The following is a 20,984-nucleotide window of genomic DNA, read 5'->3' as shown; positions in this document are numbered from 1 at the left end:
TAATATCTCCATTAGAAAAAATAGAACTTTGCAACGAGGAAAAACAAAATGAAACTACAGTTGTTGCTATAGTACCTTCAGAACAAAAAGAACAGTTTGAAAGTCCTAAATACTGAAATATGTCAAAAATAAATATACCTTTAGATTTTGTCAACACTGTCACACAAGAAGTTAAAAAGGTCTTGTGCAGTTTTGATGAAATATGATTGATAAAATAGGCTTTGTGCATGTTATCTACCTGTCAAATTCTCAATATGAAAATATTATTTAGTGTTCTACAGACGTCAGTAAATATTTCATAATGGAAAACCAAGCATTCTAAAAGATGTTTGTATACAAAAATCAAAAGATGTGGTATGATTGCTGATGTCACAACTATCCATTTAAGCTCAAATGAAGTGGATGTAAGTAGTGATAGGCATCTGTAATGCCTTCAACAATGAGAAACACCCATACCGTAAAAGCGGCTATAAATGGCCCATACTGATGAATATACGTTGTTATTTCTCGAAAACAAATGAATAAACACATTCTTTTCCTCGATTTAAACATGTTAAATTACTTGATAATCATAAAAAAAAGGTACATTGAAGACCTCTTGGTGACCTTTTACGTTGTCTGTTCTATGATCGGGTTGTTGTCTCTTTGACACATTCCCCATTTCCAATCTCAATTTGACAATATCAAAAAATAAATTTTGTGAAAACTTAGAAAGTTTAGTGACCTCATCAGATATTTGACAAACTCTAAGTCTTTTTACGAACACAAAGTTCAAGGATCATATATTTTTCTATTACTATCTTTGCAAAGGGTGCTCCCTCATGAATATCAGCACCGGCTGCTTCTGTCTGGTGGACCAATATTGAAATCTCCGTGTCTTCATCAAACATATTAATGGCTATGTATCGGGTATTTCAGACACTTATAGCTTCTTCTTTAATCTTAGCATGGAACGAATACTTTATATCACGAACTATAAATGTGGATACAAAAAATGAAAAACTATGTGAAATTGTTAATCCCGCATTGCACGAAAAAATGTGTTGTATTTCAGTAAATAACACGTGTTCTTGTTTGATGCTAAACACGTAGTAGCCCATCATGCATGGTTACTCATTTAGTGGATTGGTTAAAACCCCAGGTATTCATAAAAAACATTGTACCAACATTAAAACCTTTGATTTTGCAACTCTTTATACCACTATTCCATATACTAAACTTAAGGCTCGACTGAAAGAACTCGCCAGCTTATGTTTCTTTAACAAAAAGGGCACTAGACGTTTTAAATATCTAGTTTTGGGCTGGAATTCAGCTTAATTTGTAAAAAATCATACAGAGTCAAGGAAAAAATATACCGACGAGGATATCACAGCCATGCTGGACTTTTTAAATGACAACATATTTGTTGAATTTGGAGGTTTGGTCTTTCAACAGACTTTTGGAATCCCAATGGGTACCAATTGCGCTCCTCTACTTGCAGATTTGTTTATATATTCCTATGAAGCAGAATTTATCCAATGGCTTGTACAGAAAGGAGAAAAGAAATTAGCCCAGTCTTTTAACTTCACCTTTCGGTATATTGATGATGTACTGTCTCTTAATTATAATAGATTTAGTGATCACTTACATTTAATATATCCAAGTGAACTTGAAATTAAAGATACTACCGACACAGATAAATCTGCTTCATATTTAGACCTTTTTTCTCGAAATGACTACTGGTGGTAGGTTGAATACCAAAATGTATGACAAACGCGATGATTTTAATTTTCCTATAGTCAACTTTCAATTTCTGTGTAGCAACATCCCAGCAGCAGCAGCATATGGAGTATTTGTGTCTCAATTGATACGTTACTCTAGAGCTAGCTCAAAGTACATTGATTTTGTTTAACGAGGAATACTGCTTTCTCAAAAGTTGATAAGACAGGGCTATGAATCAATCAAATTAAGGTCATGACTCAAGAAATTTTACGGTCGCCATCATGAGCGGAATGGCCATTATGACAAAAGTGTGTCAGAAATCATATCTGATATTCTTCCTCAGTCATAATAACCTTCCATCATTACCGAACTGAACTAAGAAATAACACGACGGGTGCTGTATACGGTGCAGGACATACTTACCCTTTCGGAGCACCTGTTTCACTCCCGGTTTTTAGTGGAGTTCGTGTTGTTTCTTAATTATTATTTATAACTGTTGATCTAAATGTCCTTTGGTTTTGTGAGTTTTCGTGCACTCCTTGGTTTTGATGTTATTGTCTTTTACAAACGTATATTATTTTTGATTGTTTTTTAATTTTTAAATTAGCATTTTAAGTAGAGCATGTAGAGGTAACTCTGAAATAGTGCATTTTTTTAAAGAATCCATATGAAATTTTACTATTATATATTTTAGCCGAAAAAACGTATGGTGACCCTATCTTTTGATATTCTCAACGTATTTTCTTAAAGCTAATTTCTCGTATTTTTTTTGCAACTTTATCATTGAGCTTATCTTCTAATTTCAAAATGATGTTCTTTCCTGTATAATCCATACAAAATGGGGCATTTTGTCACAAATTATGGCTTTGGGAAATGCTTGGTGACATTTCATTTTTATTTCATTTTTGACAATATTACAATATATACTACGTTTTTGGCAAAGTATAAAAACATTTTATAATTTTATATTTATGCTCCCGTACTACATTTGTACCCTAAATCTTTTGCTTTCAGATTAATCAAATATAAAACGGGTTAGTAATTGGTACAGATGTAAGTGTCAATCGTAAGAATCGGGCCATTTAGAAAAAAATCAAAACCTGTTCGAAAAAAAATCCGTTACTACATAACCATCCTAGGTTGAAGTTACCATCCTCTTGAGTTATTACTCGTAGGTTTTTTTGCTTTTTTTGTGTCTAGTAAATTGAAAAATGTCTACATAACTTTTGGTTATAATGATGGCAAATTATGGAGTAAGCTTCTTTAAATTTTGATTTCGAGTGCATTTCAACTAAATTATATCTTGAATTGCAAAGAACTGAAAAAAGAAACGTATGTTTTATTCGTGCAGCATTATCTCATTTGAACATACATTAATGCAAACTTAAGTGGGTTTTTGTTTGTCATATTTTCACAACTGCCTTATTTTTATGCAGATTGGCACTTAAATAAATTATAGAGTATCACACTTTTTATAGGCAGTATTTTGAAGTCAAATCAAAAGTTTTTTTCTGATATTTTTCTGATTACAGACAAGTATTTTCGTAATTACGACTGTTGACATCAAGGTTTTGAATGTAGATAAAATCATCTGCACTATCATTATCGCTGTGGTCTGAATGTACCACCCCTCTATTCAGTGAGTGATCTATTCCGGTGTAAATTGTCCTGTTTTCTATCCCATGAATTATAATTTGCTGTGACGTCACTGGCTTGATTAAAACCTCTGCATAGTGTAAACCCGCAGTGCATTGCTATAATAAATAAGTACACAAATAAAAGTAACATGACATTTTTTCACGTTTTTACCCCATTTCTACTAGGAAAACTTAGTTATAGCGTATAAATGGAATTTAATTTTGTCCAAAGCTTTACTTGATGATCATGACTTGCGAGTATTTTTTTTCAAGGATCATGGTGATGAAACAACAATGAAACTAAGGAACTTCTTAAGAAAAAAATATGTTTCCTATATTAACTTTTGTATAAAAGTAATCACGTGCAATGAAACACATGCCATATGCCTCTCGAATTAAGAGATTTGCAATTTTACTTGTATTCCAGAACCTAAAATAGAGAACATTTATTATTCTCAGACTTATAGTTCAAAGGCTTATGTCGCTTACAAACAATTGTTACAACGTAGTTTAGTATACCTTACATATATTTTAAATAATTCTATTGTGTGAAACGTTATCACGTGACATGAAATAATGCAGTTGTTTTTCATTCAATTGCAAGGAAGGACGAATAACCCTAAAAATTTCCACCAGCGGTGAATAACCCTATTATTCACCGGCGAATAACCTTTTGAGATTGTTGATTTGTACTTGAGTTATCTCCCATGAAAATGACGTCACAGATGTCAATAAACAAAATGGCAGCATTCACGTTACACAGGAAGCCCACCAAGAGTCGAGGAAATAATGCATTCGACATGAATAGAGTGCCAGCAGCTGATGATAGCTCGTATAGAGTAACGATCCTTTTCAGGGCCATCAATATTTTACAAAAAGATTTTACCTTTGTTGTATATTCTAGAAATTCTAGAACACACAATTTAATGATTTCACAACTGTATTTTCAAACGTCAGCTTGTCTTTGATTTTGTTATGTAAAGTTTAAAAAATATAGAATTAGATAAAAAGGCCTTTCCACTGTTAGTTCGGTATAATAAAACAATTGTGGTCCCTTAGAACCGATGAATATTCAAAATTGTCAACCCTTAAAAGTTATTTCACTTCGGGCTGCGCCCTCATTACCTTCTCGTGTTGACAATTTTTGATATTCACCTTTTCAACGGGCCATAATTGTATAATATATGCAGCTTTCTTCGAAATCTAAACTGTAAAATAGATATTTTTAGATATATCTTACTGAAATGTATTAATGTACAGCACTCATAACTTCACATATTTATAGCAAAAAGGAAAGAATATTAATGAAGAAATATTAACACACATTTAAAAATTAGGAGATTGTATTTTTTATAAGTCAACTATCCCCAATAAAAGTGGATGTAATAAATTATAAGCAACCATATGGCCTTGAACAATGAAAAAACTTAGTATTTGGAATGTTTTAAAAACTTCCGGAAAATACCATGTAATAATCAAATTAATTGCAATCATTTTTATAAAAGTATAATAATGTTTGGCATTACCAGGAAATAATAACGCTCATTGTTTGAATCATTCATTATGTACTATAAAACTTTAAGTACGTACACAAATTTAGTTCTTTAACCTGTATAAACGTATCATGCTATCTATTTTTGAATTCAAACGACCGACTAAATTACCTAGTTCAATCTTGAGTACCAAAGGCATGGATAAGATTACTTCGAAATATCATTGTATGACATTTGCAAGACAGATATGTTGCATTAGGCTTACAAAACAAGTATTGTAAACCTTAGTCGACTTGTAACATTTCTTACAAACCTGCTCGTGCATTTTTCATTGTTATTCAACGCAAATTTATTTTTTAAGATACCTGGGACGATCTTATTTCACAAAGGATTTCTATTGTCTACTTATTGTACCTCGAACTTATTTACCCGATGTAGGTCTTTAAGTTGAGGTTCAATTCAATAAAAGTTAATCGGGCATGACTAATTAGATACGCCCTCTTAAAATCAGGGGGCCCGAAATAGGATTGGGAAAAACACCCAGCAAAATACCTTAATTTACCATTTCAAGAATTTGTTTGATTCAAAGTGCTTTTGGTCGCTTAAATATCTTCGATCAATAATCAGGCGGTATTTTGTGGAAATAAATAACCTGTCCCGAACCGGGAGATGTTGGCTGCTATAGGAATCAATTTATAAAAAAGTCCATATCTCATTTACTTATAGTGGCCATTATTGTTTGTAAATTCATGACGTTTTGTATATGACATTCGTCTATCGTGGAGGGAAAAAAAAGGAAGGGGGGCTTGATAACTTACGAGTTCGATCATTATTGTTCAAATCTTTTCTATTACGGCATACGTTTTACCTCTAGCGAACGCTCTGTTTTATTGTAAAAAGTGCCACTCTAAATTTGTGAACATTTGCTTCAAATTGACCCACTTTGAATTTAGTTGTGAATATGCATGACATATTTGCCACTGGACACAAAGGAGCAATAAATTAATCAGCTTCATTTAGTGATTTATAATAATGTGTCCTCAGTTGATTATAGTCTCAAACAGTTTTCCAATTTTTATATATTTCATTTTTATTAACATTTGAATTTTTATGCGTAAATCTTAGCATTTCATCCTTCATTTTTCTCTTTGCATGTAATCTTTTTTTTTTTAATATTAAAAAAACGTTGTCGTAGTACATACACATCAGGGGTTACATTGTATAATTTCCAGCAAAACTAACAGGGGAAGGACTACATCAGAAAAACAATCTTCATTGAGTGGCAATAACTCATATACATATTGAAGCATACAATGACGGCTCCCTCGTCTAGGTGACAACATTTGCTGTTTGAAGTTTATTTATATCTCAGACTAGTATAATAGTTGTCATAAAAGGGGAAAAAATGATAAAAAAGGTTGACAACAATTTATAAAAAAGATTTAACTTATTTTGAGCGTTTCATTTTTTTTAATATTGTCTTGCTAATCGGTTTTGTTATATTATTTTTTCATCTACTATTGTTCTAGCAAAAGTCACAAAAATGTTGTTAAAATCAGCCATGCGACTTATAATTATTTAAAAAGATTAAGCTGACTTTTCTTGTTGTTTATGTAAATGCTCTTTTGTTCCGACGATGGAAAGTTCCGGGCGGAAAGAACTAACTAGCCGAAAAGTTCCGGAGGAACTTAATAACTAGTTACTTTGTTCTTCCTCTGATTTAAAGTTCCACCGTAACAAAGTGACTAGTTGAAAAGTTCCAACGGAACATATACCAACTAGTTAGAAAGTTCCTTTTTGCCAAATTAGTCAAAACCGGAACTAACAAAGTAGCCCAAAAGTTTCAACGGAACTTACCAACCAGTCACAAAGTTCCATTTGGAGAATTGATGCAAAGTAAAAGCGTAACATATTATATTTGAACCTTTCAAAGGGGAACCAAGATACTGATTAAAAAAGTCAAAAGGAACTTATCAACCAGTCACAAAGTTCCCCTTTTGGCAAATTAGTCAAAACCGAAACTAACAAACTAGCCCAAAAGTTCCTCCTCATGTGGGTACTTTTAAAATATCAATTTCAGATTAATGTATAACAATGAATTACAACTTATTCCGTTATGAAGGCAACATTCTGACCGATTTAACTAGTTGTTCTGTTCCGCCAGAACTATTCAACTAGCTACTTTTTTCCGAAACTTTTCGACTGCACTCGGAACAAAATAACTAGTTGAAAAGTTCCGCCTGAACAAAGTAACTGTCGGAACATAGTGGATGTTACATTTACACATTTCAATCATTCAGCTCGTGTGTAGATCATCTTTTCCTCAAATGTTTTTTTTAAGGTTAAGATAGCTTGGAATTCTCACTGCACCAGGCATCTGATATACATTCCTATTATATTCTTATCGGACAAAGCTGCGTATTTATATAACCAATAAGCCAAACGAACGCACCCATTAACAAGGGTATACTGTGGAACGGGAGAGGTCTAGAGATGTAAATATTTCTATACCCAAGCAAATATTGGTTTTGAATAAAAGGAGGTAAAGGTATACATTAATGCGACAGCAACCCAAAGACACAGATAAATAAAAATATTTAGAGTCAACATTCGGTCTTTTTTTTATAGAACATTCCGTGAACAGAATAATAAGCTCAAAACCGACCCATGACTAAATAATAGTTATACGGAGTTAATTCAATATTTTCCGTCAAATATTATATATCCGAAAAGGCACATTTGATTTACTATAATTATTTACCATGAAAGATAATAATCCCAACACTTCACTGTATAATAAAACGGTAAAATAAATAATGATAATGGATGACGACCAGCGGCGAATACAATTTATATTCAGGACGATTACGTGAAATATAATAAGAGCATTAACCCCGTTTTTTACTAGACTGACAAGCTGAGTCTTTTTTTTATCGTGTAAGTTCACAAGACATTAGTTCGCAGAAAGAAAAGTCACCCGACCAGGACACATTTCCGACGCTGAGCCGGCCAGTCTGTGCTCTTACTTTATGATGCCACGTGTTAAGCGTTGAAATAGAATACCAATTTAATTAACGTCTTTGTTTGACCCGTTCAGGATTCGAACAAATTTAATTACCTCCCTCTCTCGAGGCGAACGCCCCCACACGAGACCAACCAGGAGAGCAGTAGTGATCGGTAGTACAGAATATCATACCAAAAACTAAAGTACAATACACAATACAGTTTCACAGAATTCTCACAGTTACTAAAGCGAGCTAAAAGTATCTAACCTAAATTGGATGCGTGAAATGATATTGTAAACTACACGTAAACATGGATGATCGACTTCAGGGTAGATTTTATGAATCAAATTAAAAACTCTTGCACCTATTGTACGACCTACCTATTGTATTTAAAATTTATGTGTTATAGTCATTAACAGGCATGAAATATTTGCTACTGGACTTAAAGCAAACAACAATCAATCAATTTAATTAATTTCTCTGTTACAGTACTAGTACTTGGCACACAAAGACAAGATCTTGTAAAATGCTATAATTTACAATTTTCATTTAAATTTTTATGTTGTTTTCTTTTCTTTTCATTTCTTTTCTTCTTTTTTTTTTGGGGGGGGGGGGTCTCTTCAGTTTATCATATAAATGACTGCTTATTCAAAAGTTTTAGATATTTTTTTACTATTGTTCTTATCTAATGTTTAAATACGATTTATAACATATGGTTTATTTTGCCAGGCAAGGATAAAACTAAGAAAGATAAAGTTTTTTCCAGGTACTTTTGCTTCATTTAGACACGAAAAGGGAATAACGGACGACTAATTTTAAGTGGTTTTTTTCATATAATATATTAAACTTGCGAATATATCTCACCCAACACGTTTTGATCGGGACAGTGAAACCTAGTTCAATACGGTTTTATTCATTGAAGTTTGCATGCATAGTTCTTATTTAAAAAAAAGCCACACAAATAAAGCAAGATATATTAATTGATTGGACTGAATAGACAACACTAATTATTTTGCATTCGCATGTATCTTAATGTAGGAAAATCACCAAATCAGAAACAAAAGGAACATTTGCCGGATGAATATTGTGAAGGACCTTATGCATCTAGGACTGTCCGATTAAAAGTTCTTAAACAAGCTGTTTAAAAAGCTAATTGTTGGAAGAGTTTACTTACTGTTTTCTAAGGTCTGATCTTTACGATTCGATTTCATGATTACTGACAGATCAAAAACATCAAGTATATATAGCATGAAGTTGTTGGGCATAAAATTCATTGGTCAGTTATAAATGAGGTCTGTACGGGGGTTTGATTGCTGATTTATTAAATAAGAAATCGTTATTTTGAAAAGTTGGCTAAAAAATTTAAATTACCCCCTAGTTTTGTAAAACTATCATTTGGTGTTATTTAGATGCTAATTTTTTTTTTATCATAAATAAATAATTATATGATGTAATGCCATTAAATTGGTCCGTTTTCATTTCAATTTGGTAACTGTTAATTGTATATACCAGTCTGAGTATTGTTTAACTATCATTTAAGTTAAACATATTTAGACTCGTCCAGTTCAGGGGAATTAGGTTACTGCAAGTGCTTTTTATGTACTTTTCATATATTTTTGACGGTTTGTAAGTCAGTAAAAGTTCGATGATTAAGTTAATATTGACATTAAAAGACCTCCTCACAAAAAGGGCTGTTCAAATCCCCTCGCCCTTCGGGCTCGGGGATCTGAACACCCCTTTTTGTTCGGAGGCCTTTTAATATCAATATTAACTTATCATTGAACTTTTACTATTACTTAATGTAAATGTCACAAGGATGTTTCTCAGGAAATATCCCAAGATGCTTATTTTCTATTTAATCATAACATTTCTGCAGTTTGATAATGATCATATGTCTAAAGATGATGTTACTTTAAATATATGAGGCAGTAATCTTTTTCCATAGAAAAAAGATAATAAAATGTTTAGAAAAAAATCCAATCCTTAACATTCAGTCCCGATCAGCAATTCATTGATAGGTGTTTGTATGCTGATTTAAATTAACGAGGATGTTATCGATCTACGGCGGGGGCAATATAACCAGTTTATGATAAGGACAAACAATAAGACGGAAAAAATATAGAAGGTTAACAAATTAAAAGCAATATGAAATACCAAAGAGTACATTAGTATCTATCATGAGGTGTCTTATTTAAAATCAATCACTTTTGTAACTGGAGAAGATAAGCCATTATAATTACATGTAATCTAACTGCAGTTGACTCGCAAGTGTTTATGTAATTGCTGGCAGCACCAGTGTCCTCAGACACACCAAGATCTGAAAGGTATGATTTTACATGATTAAATGTGCTTTATGTTTCAAAATCATTCATAAAAGAAAATGAGAATTTAACACCAATCTTAATTCAAAACATACCTAGCACATTTAACAGTCCGGTGAACTTATGTTTCATCATTTAGCCAATGATACCGTTTATATCGCGAACCACTATTGAACTTAGCACATAATGACAATTTCATCAAAACAGAACAAATCTTTCTACGAATGTATATGTTAAATTGAAAAAGCAAATCCGAACAATTTGTTATCTGGTTTGCATTGTGTAGCATTTATTATAAAAATGCTTTCCACTTTCTAATGCCATAAATCAGTGATTTGTTAAAAACCTTTTAAAAAATTGCGCGTTTATAAATTTCGAAATATTAAGAAGATAAGGTTTCATTTCTCTCAGGCAAATTTGACCTGAAATGAATTTGACTCTTGTTATGTCCTTTTGGTTATATAGCTCTAAAATGGAAGTTTTTAACATCCTCGGCTTGCAATACAGCCCTTGCACGGTCGGTATGCAAACAGCAACAAATGGATATATAGCTCTTTAACTGTGTATGCTCTTTTATATCATTGGCTTGTAAATATTCGGCTTTGGGTGTTCCTGATGAAGAAAAGCGCATCGGACGTTGTTTTATATGTTTTATAGTTACTTATAGGAAACCTAAACATGAATATATATATTCAAATAAGTAATGAGTTTCTGAAAAAAAAAGATATTAAAAGACTAAAACTGATTGCCTAATGAACAAATTTTGTTGAAGATAAATACAATGTGTTTGTAAATACGTTCACAAACTCGATCTGAATATACTTTTAGTACTGGTTTAAATGGAATGCAGTAAATTCATTTCAGAACATTTTACATTTATATGTCACGTCTTTAAGTTACACTATTTTCCAGATTAAATTCTATCAAAAACGCATTACATGTTAACATAAGTATTTTATATAACCTGCATCCGGTTCGGATAAATTTTCATTTGGCGAAACATTTGAATTCTGGTACAACTGATTTTCTACAGTATTATCTTGTTCTGAAATATTTAGATTATGTTACACAATTGATTTCCAGATGTTTGATTATGACCGTCTTAAATGGAGGCAAAATGAGAAGTGCTCATTTGACGCACAAAATTAATCAAATGTTATTATGTGTTCTTTGGTATGAGCCAATTATCAATGTTAAAGACCGTACTTCGACATACGATGGTCTACTTTAACAAATTGTGACTTTGATTGAGTGCTGTCTCAATGGTACTCGTATCGAATATTTTTATAACTTATTATTATGATTTACTAGGCATTTTTATGATGTATCTTTAAGTACAGGCTAATTGTACATATTGTATCTTTGTATTCATAGTCCACATTCATCTAGGTCATTGTTATACACGAAGGGAAGTCAAAGGAGTGGGGGCATTAAGGCCTGGTTTTGGCCCAAGAAAATAAAATGTTTGACAACTTTTTCAAATTGGCACATAATGTTTAGAAATGCATAGGGTCAAAAAATATCAATGAAAAACATTAAGATTTTTATGTGATGACGTCACAGTTACGTCATAATATGTACTGTTTTCACAAAAACGATGAAAAATACAGAATTTACGCAGTTTTCTATCTTTATTTCTGTTGTGGAAACATCGTGCGCAGCCAAGAAACAACAAAATAATTTAACAGAAGCTTTATTATAACTATTGACAAAATCTCACCAAATATAAAGTTGTTTCTTGGGTGCGCATATACTTTTTCAATCTAATATATACTTAAAAATTTGATGAAAAACAAAGAAAATCACGAAATTTTACAAAATATGCAAATTAAGTCATGATTTGTTGCCATGGTAACTTGTTCAATGTCCAAAATTGTTTTGTTTTTCTGAATACCTTGTATTTTAGATACTGTACAGTAATTTAAAAATATTTATGATAACTTTTAAATTTGCAGTAATTTTTGGGCCAAATAAGGGCCTTATTGCCCCTACCCTGTTTTATTCAGTCTTCAATTAAAAACAAACAAGATTATAATAATTCAGTTCAATTCCTATACAGAAACAAATGGAAATGAAGGAATCGATCAACGTTCATAGAGCAAATATTCTCAAAGAAATCATGCAGACTGGTAAATGAAACAAGATGTTAGCAATTTGACAGTTCTATTTATGCCACTTTGTTTGTTTTTTGGGTTTGTTTTGTTTGCAATGAAGATAGTGTTCAGATAGGCCTGGTTTTCGTCATTAGTTAAAATCAAATGTAATCCTTGTGTGTTCCGGATTTTTGAATTTACAGATTGCCAAATATTTTTTTGTAGTTATGATAAGATATACAAAAGATCACATGCATTCTATTTACCAGTAATGTCGTCAGTTGCTGTATTCCTGAAATATGAGTTTCATGAAACTACATATAAATACATGCATATTGTAAACAACAATGTCATAATATTTTGTATTTAGATTCCAATTAATATAAATACGTCTTTAATTCTTCTCTTTAAACCTTGAAGCAATTTTAGTTTGTGCAAAATTTTTTTAAGGCAAAAGTTTTATGACCTTGACATCACATGTGACGACAGTAATAACAAAACGAATCAAGTGTTAAGAGCTCAATACTTTTACTTGTGTTCCAAAATAATTGTCCAAACACTTTTCCGCAGTTCAATGTTAACCATAAAATTTGTCACCTTCCAAACCTATTAGTACTGGTTGGTTTTATTGATTTAACGATTACAGTGTCATTTAAGTAAATGTGTTGTTTACAATCAAACAACAACCAATAAAACGAATTTGAGTTACTTCATTAAACTCCTGAATAAATTCTGACAATGCCCGATATGCCATAAAGACGAGTGAAAAATGTTCATCGCACATAACAGTTATCACAAACAGCAGTCTTTTCAAACAATCAAAAGACCTTATCAACACATTTTCGATAAAATATTGATCAATTATACTATACAAACATACTGTACCTTTCTGTATCTCTTCGGCATGACAAAAGAAAGAAACTCAACATTTCACCTAAAATACCGAGTAGATATAATGTTAATGTAAGCGACACATATATAATTCTAAATGATTTTTCCTGATGGAGAAAAAAGGCAGTATGTTTTACCCTTCCACATTTGTTTTTACCACTACCAATTTCTCCTTCGATTTTAAGAAGATTTATCTCAATAGTTTTTTCATAGTTTGAAACCAAAATGTCTGTTATTGTTTCTTAAGTTTATTGAGATACAAAACGATCTTTTAATTAGTGTTGATCATAACAATGTATTTATATACATAATATATATATGTTTAACGAGGCAATCGATTGCCCTTCTGATTTTGAAGGGTTTTGTTCCATAGTAATTATAAAGATGTCAATGAAGTGGCTTGTAAAACGTTTGTATTTTGGTTAACCTAAATTTGTCCTTGCGTTTTCAGCTTCTCTCTACTTGAGATTTTAATGCACATTTGGTATCGCTTTGCTAGTCAGTCTAGCATGCATCTTTTTTTATTCCATTTATAGACATTAAAAACATGTAGGGTTGATTACTCAGAATTTTTTTTATAACATTCTCTTTTTAACATTATTAAGTGTGAATGTGAATGTCCGAAATGGTGAACATCATCTGTAGTTGAGTAATAGTTATTGTAGTATTTTTATGTTTTATGCGTTTGCATCAGATAAATCCGACAGATACATCCCACTTTATCCCAAATTTTGTTTTTACCGTGTTTTCTTACCAATAGTTATCCTTTTTACTTTTGCTAAAATTCCAATTATTGTGAAAGAACCTGCGATCAGCACAAGAGGTATCAGTACAAGCAACATTACAGAATTTTGTGCCCTGTTTCCTTGTTTACTTTTTGGAACTACAACATAAATAAAAGTATGCAGATAAATACATACAAGAAATGCTTATCAAAGATGGTCGGCAAATATTGATCTATCTCAAAATTTCATTTTATTGGTTTTTAAAATTCAAGTGGTTTTACTGTACTTACATTGACAATTGGTAGTCTGTAAAGGCATTGTAATACTTGATATGTTCCAATCAGTTTGATCTGTATAACTTATTGTCGTGGTTTCATTTCCTTTCTCTTTGTCTGCAAGAAGTACATACAATTAAAAACGTTACTCAATAAAATGTTGCTTAGATTAAATAACCAACGTCACATTTTGCCTGAAAGATGTGTCAATAAAACGCGCTTGATAAAGATATACGAAAGATATTAAAGAGACCTTCAAACTCATAAGTTGAAAATAAGATGAGAACGTCATGGTGGCTAAATAAAAAAAAAAGACCAAAAATGGCACACACAACACAAAATAACAAACTAAAGACTAATCAATACGAATCCCATCAAAAACTTGGCGTGTTATAATAAGGTGCTCCGACAGAATAAGCAGATCCTGCTCACTTGTGGCAACCGTTGTGCTGTTGTCGTTAGTAACCCGCATACAAGTCTAATTCGTTACATTTATGAAAAAGGGATGCCATTGAAGTTACGACATTGATAGAACATAATCGGTACCAATTTTATGCACCCAATGCGCATTTCGAAAATCAATGTCTCTTCAGTGATGGAAAATATTTGAAAATCTAAATCTTATTTAAAGGATTAAGAGCTATAAACCAAAACGTACAAAACATTAAACTTAAGTTTGGACAGGAATAATAGCTTTACCTGAGAGTGATACATTTCTTATTCTTAATAATTTAAAAAAAGTAACACATCCATTAGCATTTGTGATACGGATGTTCCATAACAGCAAGCCAACTCGTGATGGCGTCCGCAAAATTTACGAAGGAATGATTTCACTTCACTATAAGGAACTCTTGGTTGGCAGCTTCCTTGTGAAAAACAACCTTTTATCAATAAAATGATGATAGGAAATAATATCCTTGGACTGTTGTATCAATAGGGAGGTATATACTACGTATGTAGGTGCTACTGGAATGTTGCTACATAGATTTAAAACGTTCAAGCTTTTGTCTTTTGTCGTAAGGTTTTGTTTCCAATCAACCCTAATTTTCTAGATGTAAATCAAGATGTTAAGCACACTTAGCTGTATCAGTTGTATTCATTATATCAGGTTCGATAAATATAGTCGCCAAACTTTGAAATGTTCCTGTATAAAGTCAGTCTCATAAGAATTAAGAAAAGGGAAGAAAGACTTGAAATGCCGATTACAGGTCCTCCAGCGACAACTATGTTATCAATCAAGAAAGTAAGCATCTTAATAATGTAAGTTACAAAGGTCATTTGGTTTGAATCAGAATGATTTTTCACAAAGAAGGATTGTTCCCTTCCTAGGACAAGATAGTTGTATCTACGTTAGCCATTTTTTAGAATGAAGCAAAGCAATACCTACTCCTTCAGTTTGTCTTCTAAATTGGAATGTGGAATACTTGTGTAAAGTGTAGGAAAATAAGATGTGTTAATACTACTGCAAGATGAAAAAGTTTTAGATTGCATGTACTCTTTAAGAACTTTTTTGGATTTCTTCAGTATCCCTATCTGATTTACACGTGTACACCAAAAAGACAAAAGAAAGAGGTTTCGTTGAGCACTTGAAAGACCCAGCAATATACTGGTGCTGGTTTTACATTCCTCGTAATATCAAATCAAATTATTTCAGCGATTCATTCCACCGGCTTTAGAACACTTGATGATGGGTATCCATCTGACTATTCAAAATTTTTATACATTTACCCGTGTCAGTTCTATGAGGGACCATTGCAATGCAAGCCTCGTGTATGAAGATTCATAAATCTATACAGGATACCGATGCATTCATCAAATTAGGGCACAAAATGTAGGTAACATATGTTAAACACCAGTTAATCAGTCAATAAAATAAATATATATTCATGGAATCATTTGAAACCCATTACTTGTAAATATTGAAAACAGAAATGCAATTAAGGTTTACTTACCTAGTAACGAGACGTGATATTTCGTCTCCCGAAAAGATCCATCCTTCGTAAAGCTGCAGATATAACTACCAGCGTTTTTCTCCAGAAAATTTGCTATAATCAGATCATAGCTTCCTTCGTTTTCCTGCAGTGAATATTCGGTTAGGTTCAGCTTTGGGTTCTTGTGGTTATTTGAAAAAAAAAGTTTACCTCTTTGTCCTACATTGTTGACATCTGGACCTAACCATGACATTACCCCTTCATAATTGGAACATTTCAAAACAACAGAATCACCCTTTTGCACGCTCATCTTGATTGTTTTATTTCCTATACCTGCGATTGAAGATAATACTCACAAAAAAATGCTAAGCAGAATTATATTTTTAACAGTCAACCGCTACCCTTTTATCTCTATAGTTATTAACATTTAGCTGAAAGGTTATTAAGAATAACTCGTCATTTTGATTGAAATTCGTATCATTCTGTTGAAATCTAATTCTGTTGCTGTTGATCTTTCAATCTTTCTAGTAACCAATAAGCGTATGACATCAATAATATTATCATAACGAAAAAGTTTGGTACTACGTGTATAAGAGGGCACCTTTACTGCTAAAAAAACCCCAAAAGACATCAAATGGGCAACAGTGAACATGCTTATGTGACATACTTTTACTAATCATAACTTATGGTAAGCACTAGTACAATGCAAAACATTGTATTCTGATAGAATATTGAAATGGTTTGAATACACATATAGTTCGGAATTGACACAAATGTTTTCTGATAACACTGTTTAACTCCATTAAACAAACATCGAAAGTATTAAAGAAAACATCCTATTCTCAACATTCTCTTAATATGTATTAGAAGATGTGGTATGATTGCCAATGGGACAACTCTCCATCCAAGTCACTAGTAAAATTAAACTATTATAGGTAAAAGTACGGTCAAACGTATACAAGGAGTTCGAAATACATTAAAGTTATAAATCTTAGTGTGTCGTATGTTTCAAGAAAGAATTATCAAAGTAAAAATCTTGTGTATCAGTAACATATTTCATATCAGCGTAATATACAATTCTAAGATGACTTCTTCACAAGCAGCTAAAATCCTACAAAATGTTTTTGAAACAAATGAATTTCCCGGGAAAATATATCGTTATTTTTGTTGGTTCTACATGTTCTAAGAGAAATGAAGATGGATGTTGTTCTTGTTCAGTTCGTGTTTTGGTATTCTCTTATGAAGGATAATTAAGTATTTAGGCTGCCTGTTTATTTTGTTTCTTTGACAGAGCAATACAATGTATCAACGGCCGAAAGAAGGATCACGAAAAATAAAATAATGAAGTAATCTAACATGTGTAAAGTGCTACAAGAACTGCGTACCACTCGGGGACACCTGAGATTCATTAATGTTACTTTAACTTGATCATGTTGATATTGTTTTAGTTATTAGTGTTGTACATTTTTCTTTTTCATTTATACACGTTATACCAAACTTTCTTCTGAATAACATCATTGATGTCATGCGATTACTAGTTACTTGAAAGATTGTCTGTGTCGTCTCTACCAGTAGCATTGTTGTTTATACTTTTGTCCTGCAAATCGTGTTACAATTGAACATTTTTACATCATGTACATTTTAAGGGTACAGAACTATTTTGAACTATGCGGACTGACTTGATGTTATCTTTGGGTTAGTTCAGAGTTAATGACTTATCGTTATTGCGTAATGCTTACTCACGTTATATCACTTAAATGTTTCAACGTAGTCGAAATGAATACCACGACCCGGAATCTAACAATCTGCTTACCCTTTCGGAGCACACATGCCATAGTTTGATAGGGTTCTTGTAGCTCAGTTTGCAATTTTGATTGCGGTGTTTTGTTGTTGTACTAATGGGTTTGTAGTTTAATTGTTTTACGTTAGTTATGTCGAGAAATGGTAAACCTGCAATGCAGTTTGGAATTTGATCTTTGATCATGATCTTCAAATTGTTTGTCATTTCGATGTTCAACGAGTAGACACATTGGCATTTTAAATGTTTCTTTGAGTTATGAGTTATGAGTTGTGGATGTCCCTTTGTCTCTTCTGTCATTTTATGTAATATTTTTCATCTTAGGATATAGTTTTTAGTTATAATACATTTTGAATTATGTCATTTGTGTCTTAGTTTGGTCTTTTATTAATATACCTGAAACTATTTTTATCTGAACTGTTATCACAATCACAGCTAGTACTGCTAACATTTTCAACCATGTCAAGCAGCTTTGTCTGAATAAAAGAAATCACAAATAACTGGAAAAAAATCTTGTTCGTCTCACACTTAAAATGTGGCATACCATTTTTTTGGTTGGATGTGCACCATACTATTAATGTGGTGTGTAAAAAAGGAAACATTTAGACTGTGGAAAGTAGTGATAAGATGTTTTAATATATTATCGAAGCAAATAAAACAACGGATGATAATTACATTCCTGAATGACGGACCTGAAATCTCCTCATTTTGACATTATACTCGAGATTCATGTAGTGTTGTGGTATTCGTACATGTTGTAGGTAGACTCCTTGTATATGCAAGGTAGTTTCAACTGATCTCAAAGTTTTTTTAAATTTTATTTCCACCCAAAAAGGAAAAAAAAATCAAATGCTTTAATAACCGAACAAAAATAGTTTGAAACACAATACCGCTTAAATTCAAGAAAACAAACACACACGAAACACTATATAACACAACACTTGTATTATTATGAGTCTGGCAGTTGTGAAATTCAAGTCAAGCTCTTGCTAAATATAGAAAAATATGTCCATGCGTATCCATATCAAAAACAATGTCTTAATTACGGTAAACACTTTACCCTTTAGTTTCTCTTCTTATCCTCAAATTTGCGGTGGTACACACTTTACAACATCAATCATTTTAATTTTTATATAAAATGATTGTAGATTCAAATTTGAATTAAATCTTCATTGTTTTCATATATCATAATATCGTTTAATTGTTTCCGTATTGTGTGCTAATTTAAATTGTAACATTTTGTTACCAACACAATTTCCGTAGTTATATATAAATAAATATATATAGTACTTCGACAATGGGTTGTGTTCAAGTTTTAACTCATTAAAAATGAAAATAAAACGATGTTATACAGTGAATGCAAATACTCTAGAAATGTGGAATGTTATAGGCAAAGGATGTTGTTTAATTTAAAGACGTCACACAAGAGATATTTTTTTTAGGTACGATGATAACGATGATTTAAGAATTATAAACATAATTGTTATAATAATTGATATGTGATTTTATATCATATTAACATACTTATAAAGAGATGTCATATGATAGAAAACTGTTAACAAAAGTTCAAACGAATAAGGTGTAGGCATTAACAGATAATCGTATTGCCTTCAACACTGAGAACAACACATAAGTTCTTTCCTAAAAGAAACATATTTATCTTACTTGTAATTCATGTGCCTTTCAAACTTAGTAATAGCAATAGAACCTCCGTAACAGATCAGTAGCAGCTCATCATACGTTTTTGATTGGGTTCGTGTTGCTTAGTTTTCAGTTTCTATGTTGTGTCTTGAGTATTATTATTTGTCATGGTTTTGTTTTAGCCATGGCCTTGTAAGTTTATTTTTGATATATAAGTTTGAATGTCTGCTATCTTTCGTCCCTCTTTTAGAAAAAGCAGCCTTCAACTTTGTGATGAATAATTGTGACCGTGACTGAGATTGATTGCTAGTTGGTGTGCTTTTAAATTCTTAAATATGACAAAAATCTATTTTTTTGTGGAATATTTATATGTTAGATATGTGGTTTCCATGGAAACAAAACAACTTTTCTTTGTTATTGCTGAATGTATTGCATCCAATTTCAATATAGGACAGGTTTCTCCATATGTATCCTTGTCTTTCCGGGCAATATTATGGTCATTCTTGCTTGTCTTGATGACACTACCAATGCTTGAAAATATTCAGAAAGAGCGTAAACCTAAACTTTTATATATCACTTCTGCGGCATATGTTTTTCGATGTTTTTCATATTTGTTTAAAAAGATTATCCTGCATTGAATCGGATTCGCATATTTAAAAACATCCCCAACATCATCGTTAAAAAAAATCACCAATATAATCCGTAGCTCCTCAATAAACTCTCATCATATTTATAAATGACACAAAACAAGCTTCAGACTTTTGACACTTTTTCAACTTTTATTTTCGGTAAGGGGAGTAACTTATGATAATATGAACAAGCTCAAATACGGATTCGTGTTAAAATTCATGCTAAGGATACACAAAGACATGAACGAAATACGCACATATGGTAAGCTGTACATGTTGTTCATGTGATACTATTAGTAAAATAAAAAAATATTTGGGCAGCTAACAAACATTTTGAATGGGCTTGTCACCGATAACTTTGCAACGTCATAGCCAAAATTCATTTTACAGCAACTGGGCCCATTTTGTCAGAGGACTTTGTTCAGATTGACCAGTAACACAACTTTTTTTTTTATAAAAGACAATATACGTAGGCAACATGCGCAATGTCAAAAGTCAAGGTTAAATACAGCTGATCGTATTTTGCCAATCAATTTGGGGTCGACGGTATCTTTCGCAAACGATCCATCGATATTTTACAGAAAAGTCTTCTTTTGTTGTACATACAGGATGTTTAAAGAAATAAATATATCTCTGAAGTAAGTGTTTTGACAATCAGTTACTACAATAAGACATGCGCAAGAGACAAATGAATTACATTTTATCTGAAATTGTGTGACTGAACTGAAAAATAACTTAGTCGTTATGGAAACATATGTATAAAAGTACATGTATGTCATGCTGATGTAGTTCCATCAAGAAAGAGACCATTATTAGTTATCGTGAATTTTTTTAAGCCTAATAT

The 20,984-nt window shown here is 31.9% G+C and overlaps 1 protein-coding gene across 1 annotated transcript; it reads right to left on the bottom strand.

The window, feature by feature from the left end:
* Nucleotides 1-2,587: 2,587 nt before the first annotated feature.
* Nucleotides 2,588-19,039, bottom strand: LOC139503856 (uncharacterized). Its single transcript, XM_071293812.1, has 10 exons — nt 18,931-19,039; nt 18,267-18,346; nt 16,094-16,405; nt 14,157-14,258; nt 13,896-14,024; nt 13,136-13,184; nt 12,517-12,542; nt 11,122-11,202; nt 10,077-10,153; nt 2,588-3,455 (listed from the first exon to the last, which is right to left on the bottom strand). The coding sequence occupies exons 2-10, from the start codon at nt 18,319-18,321 to the stop codon at nt 3,228-3,230; spliced, it is 1,059 nt and encodes a 352-aa protein (XP_071149913.1). The 5' UTR covers nt 18,322-18,346; nt 18,931-19,039; the 3' UTR covers nt 2,588-3,227.
* Nucleotides 19,040-20,984: the final 1,945 nt, after the last annotated feature.

This window comes from Mytilus edulis, chromosome 14, assembly GCF_963676685.1.
Source record: "Mytilus edulis chromosome 14, xbMytEdul2.2, whole genome shotgun sequence".
NCBI lineage: Eukaryota > Metazoa > Mollusca > Bivalvia > Mytilida > Mytilidae > Mytilus > Mytilus edulis.
This window is presented reverse-complemented; position numbering and strand designations above follow the sequence as displayed.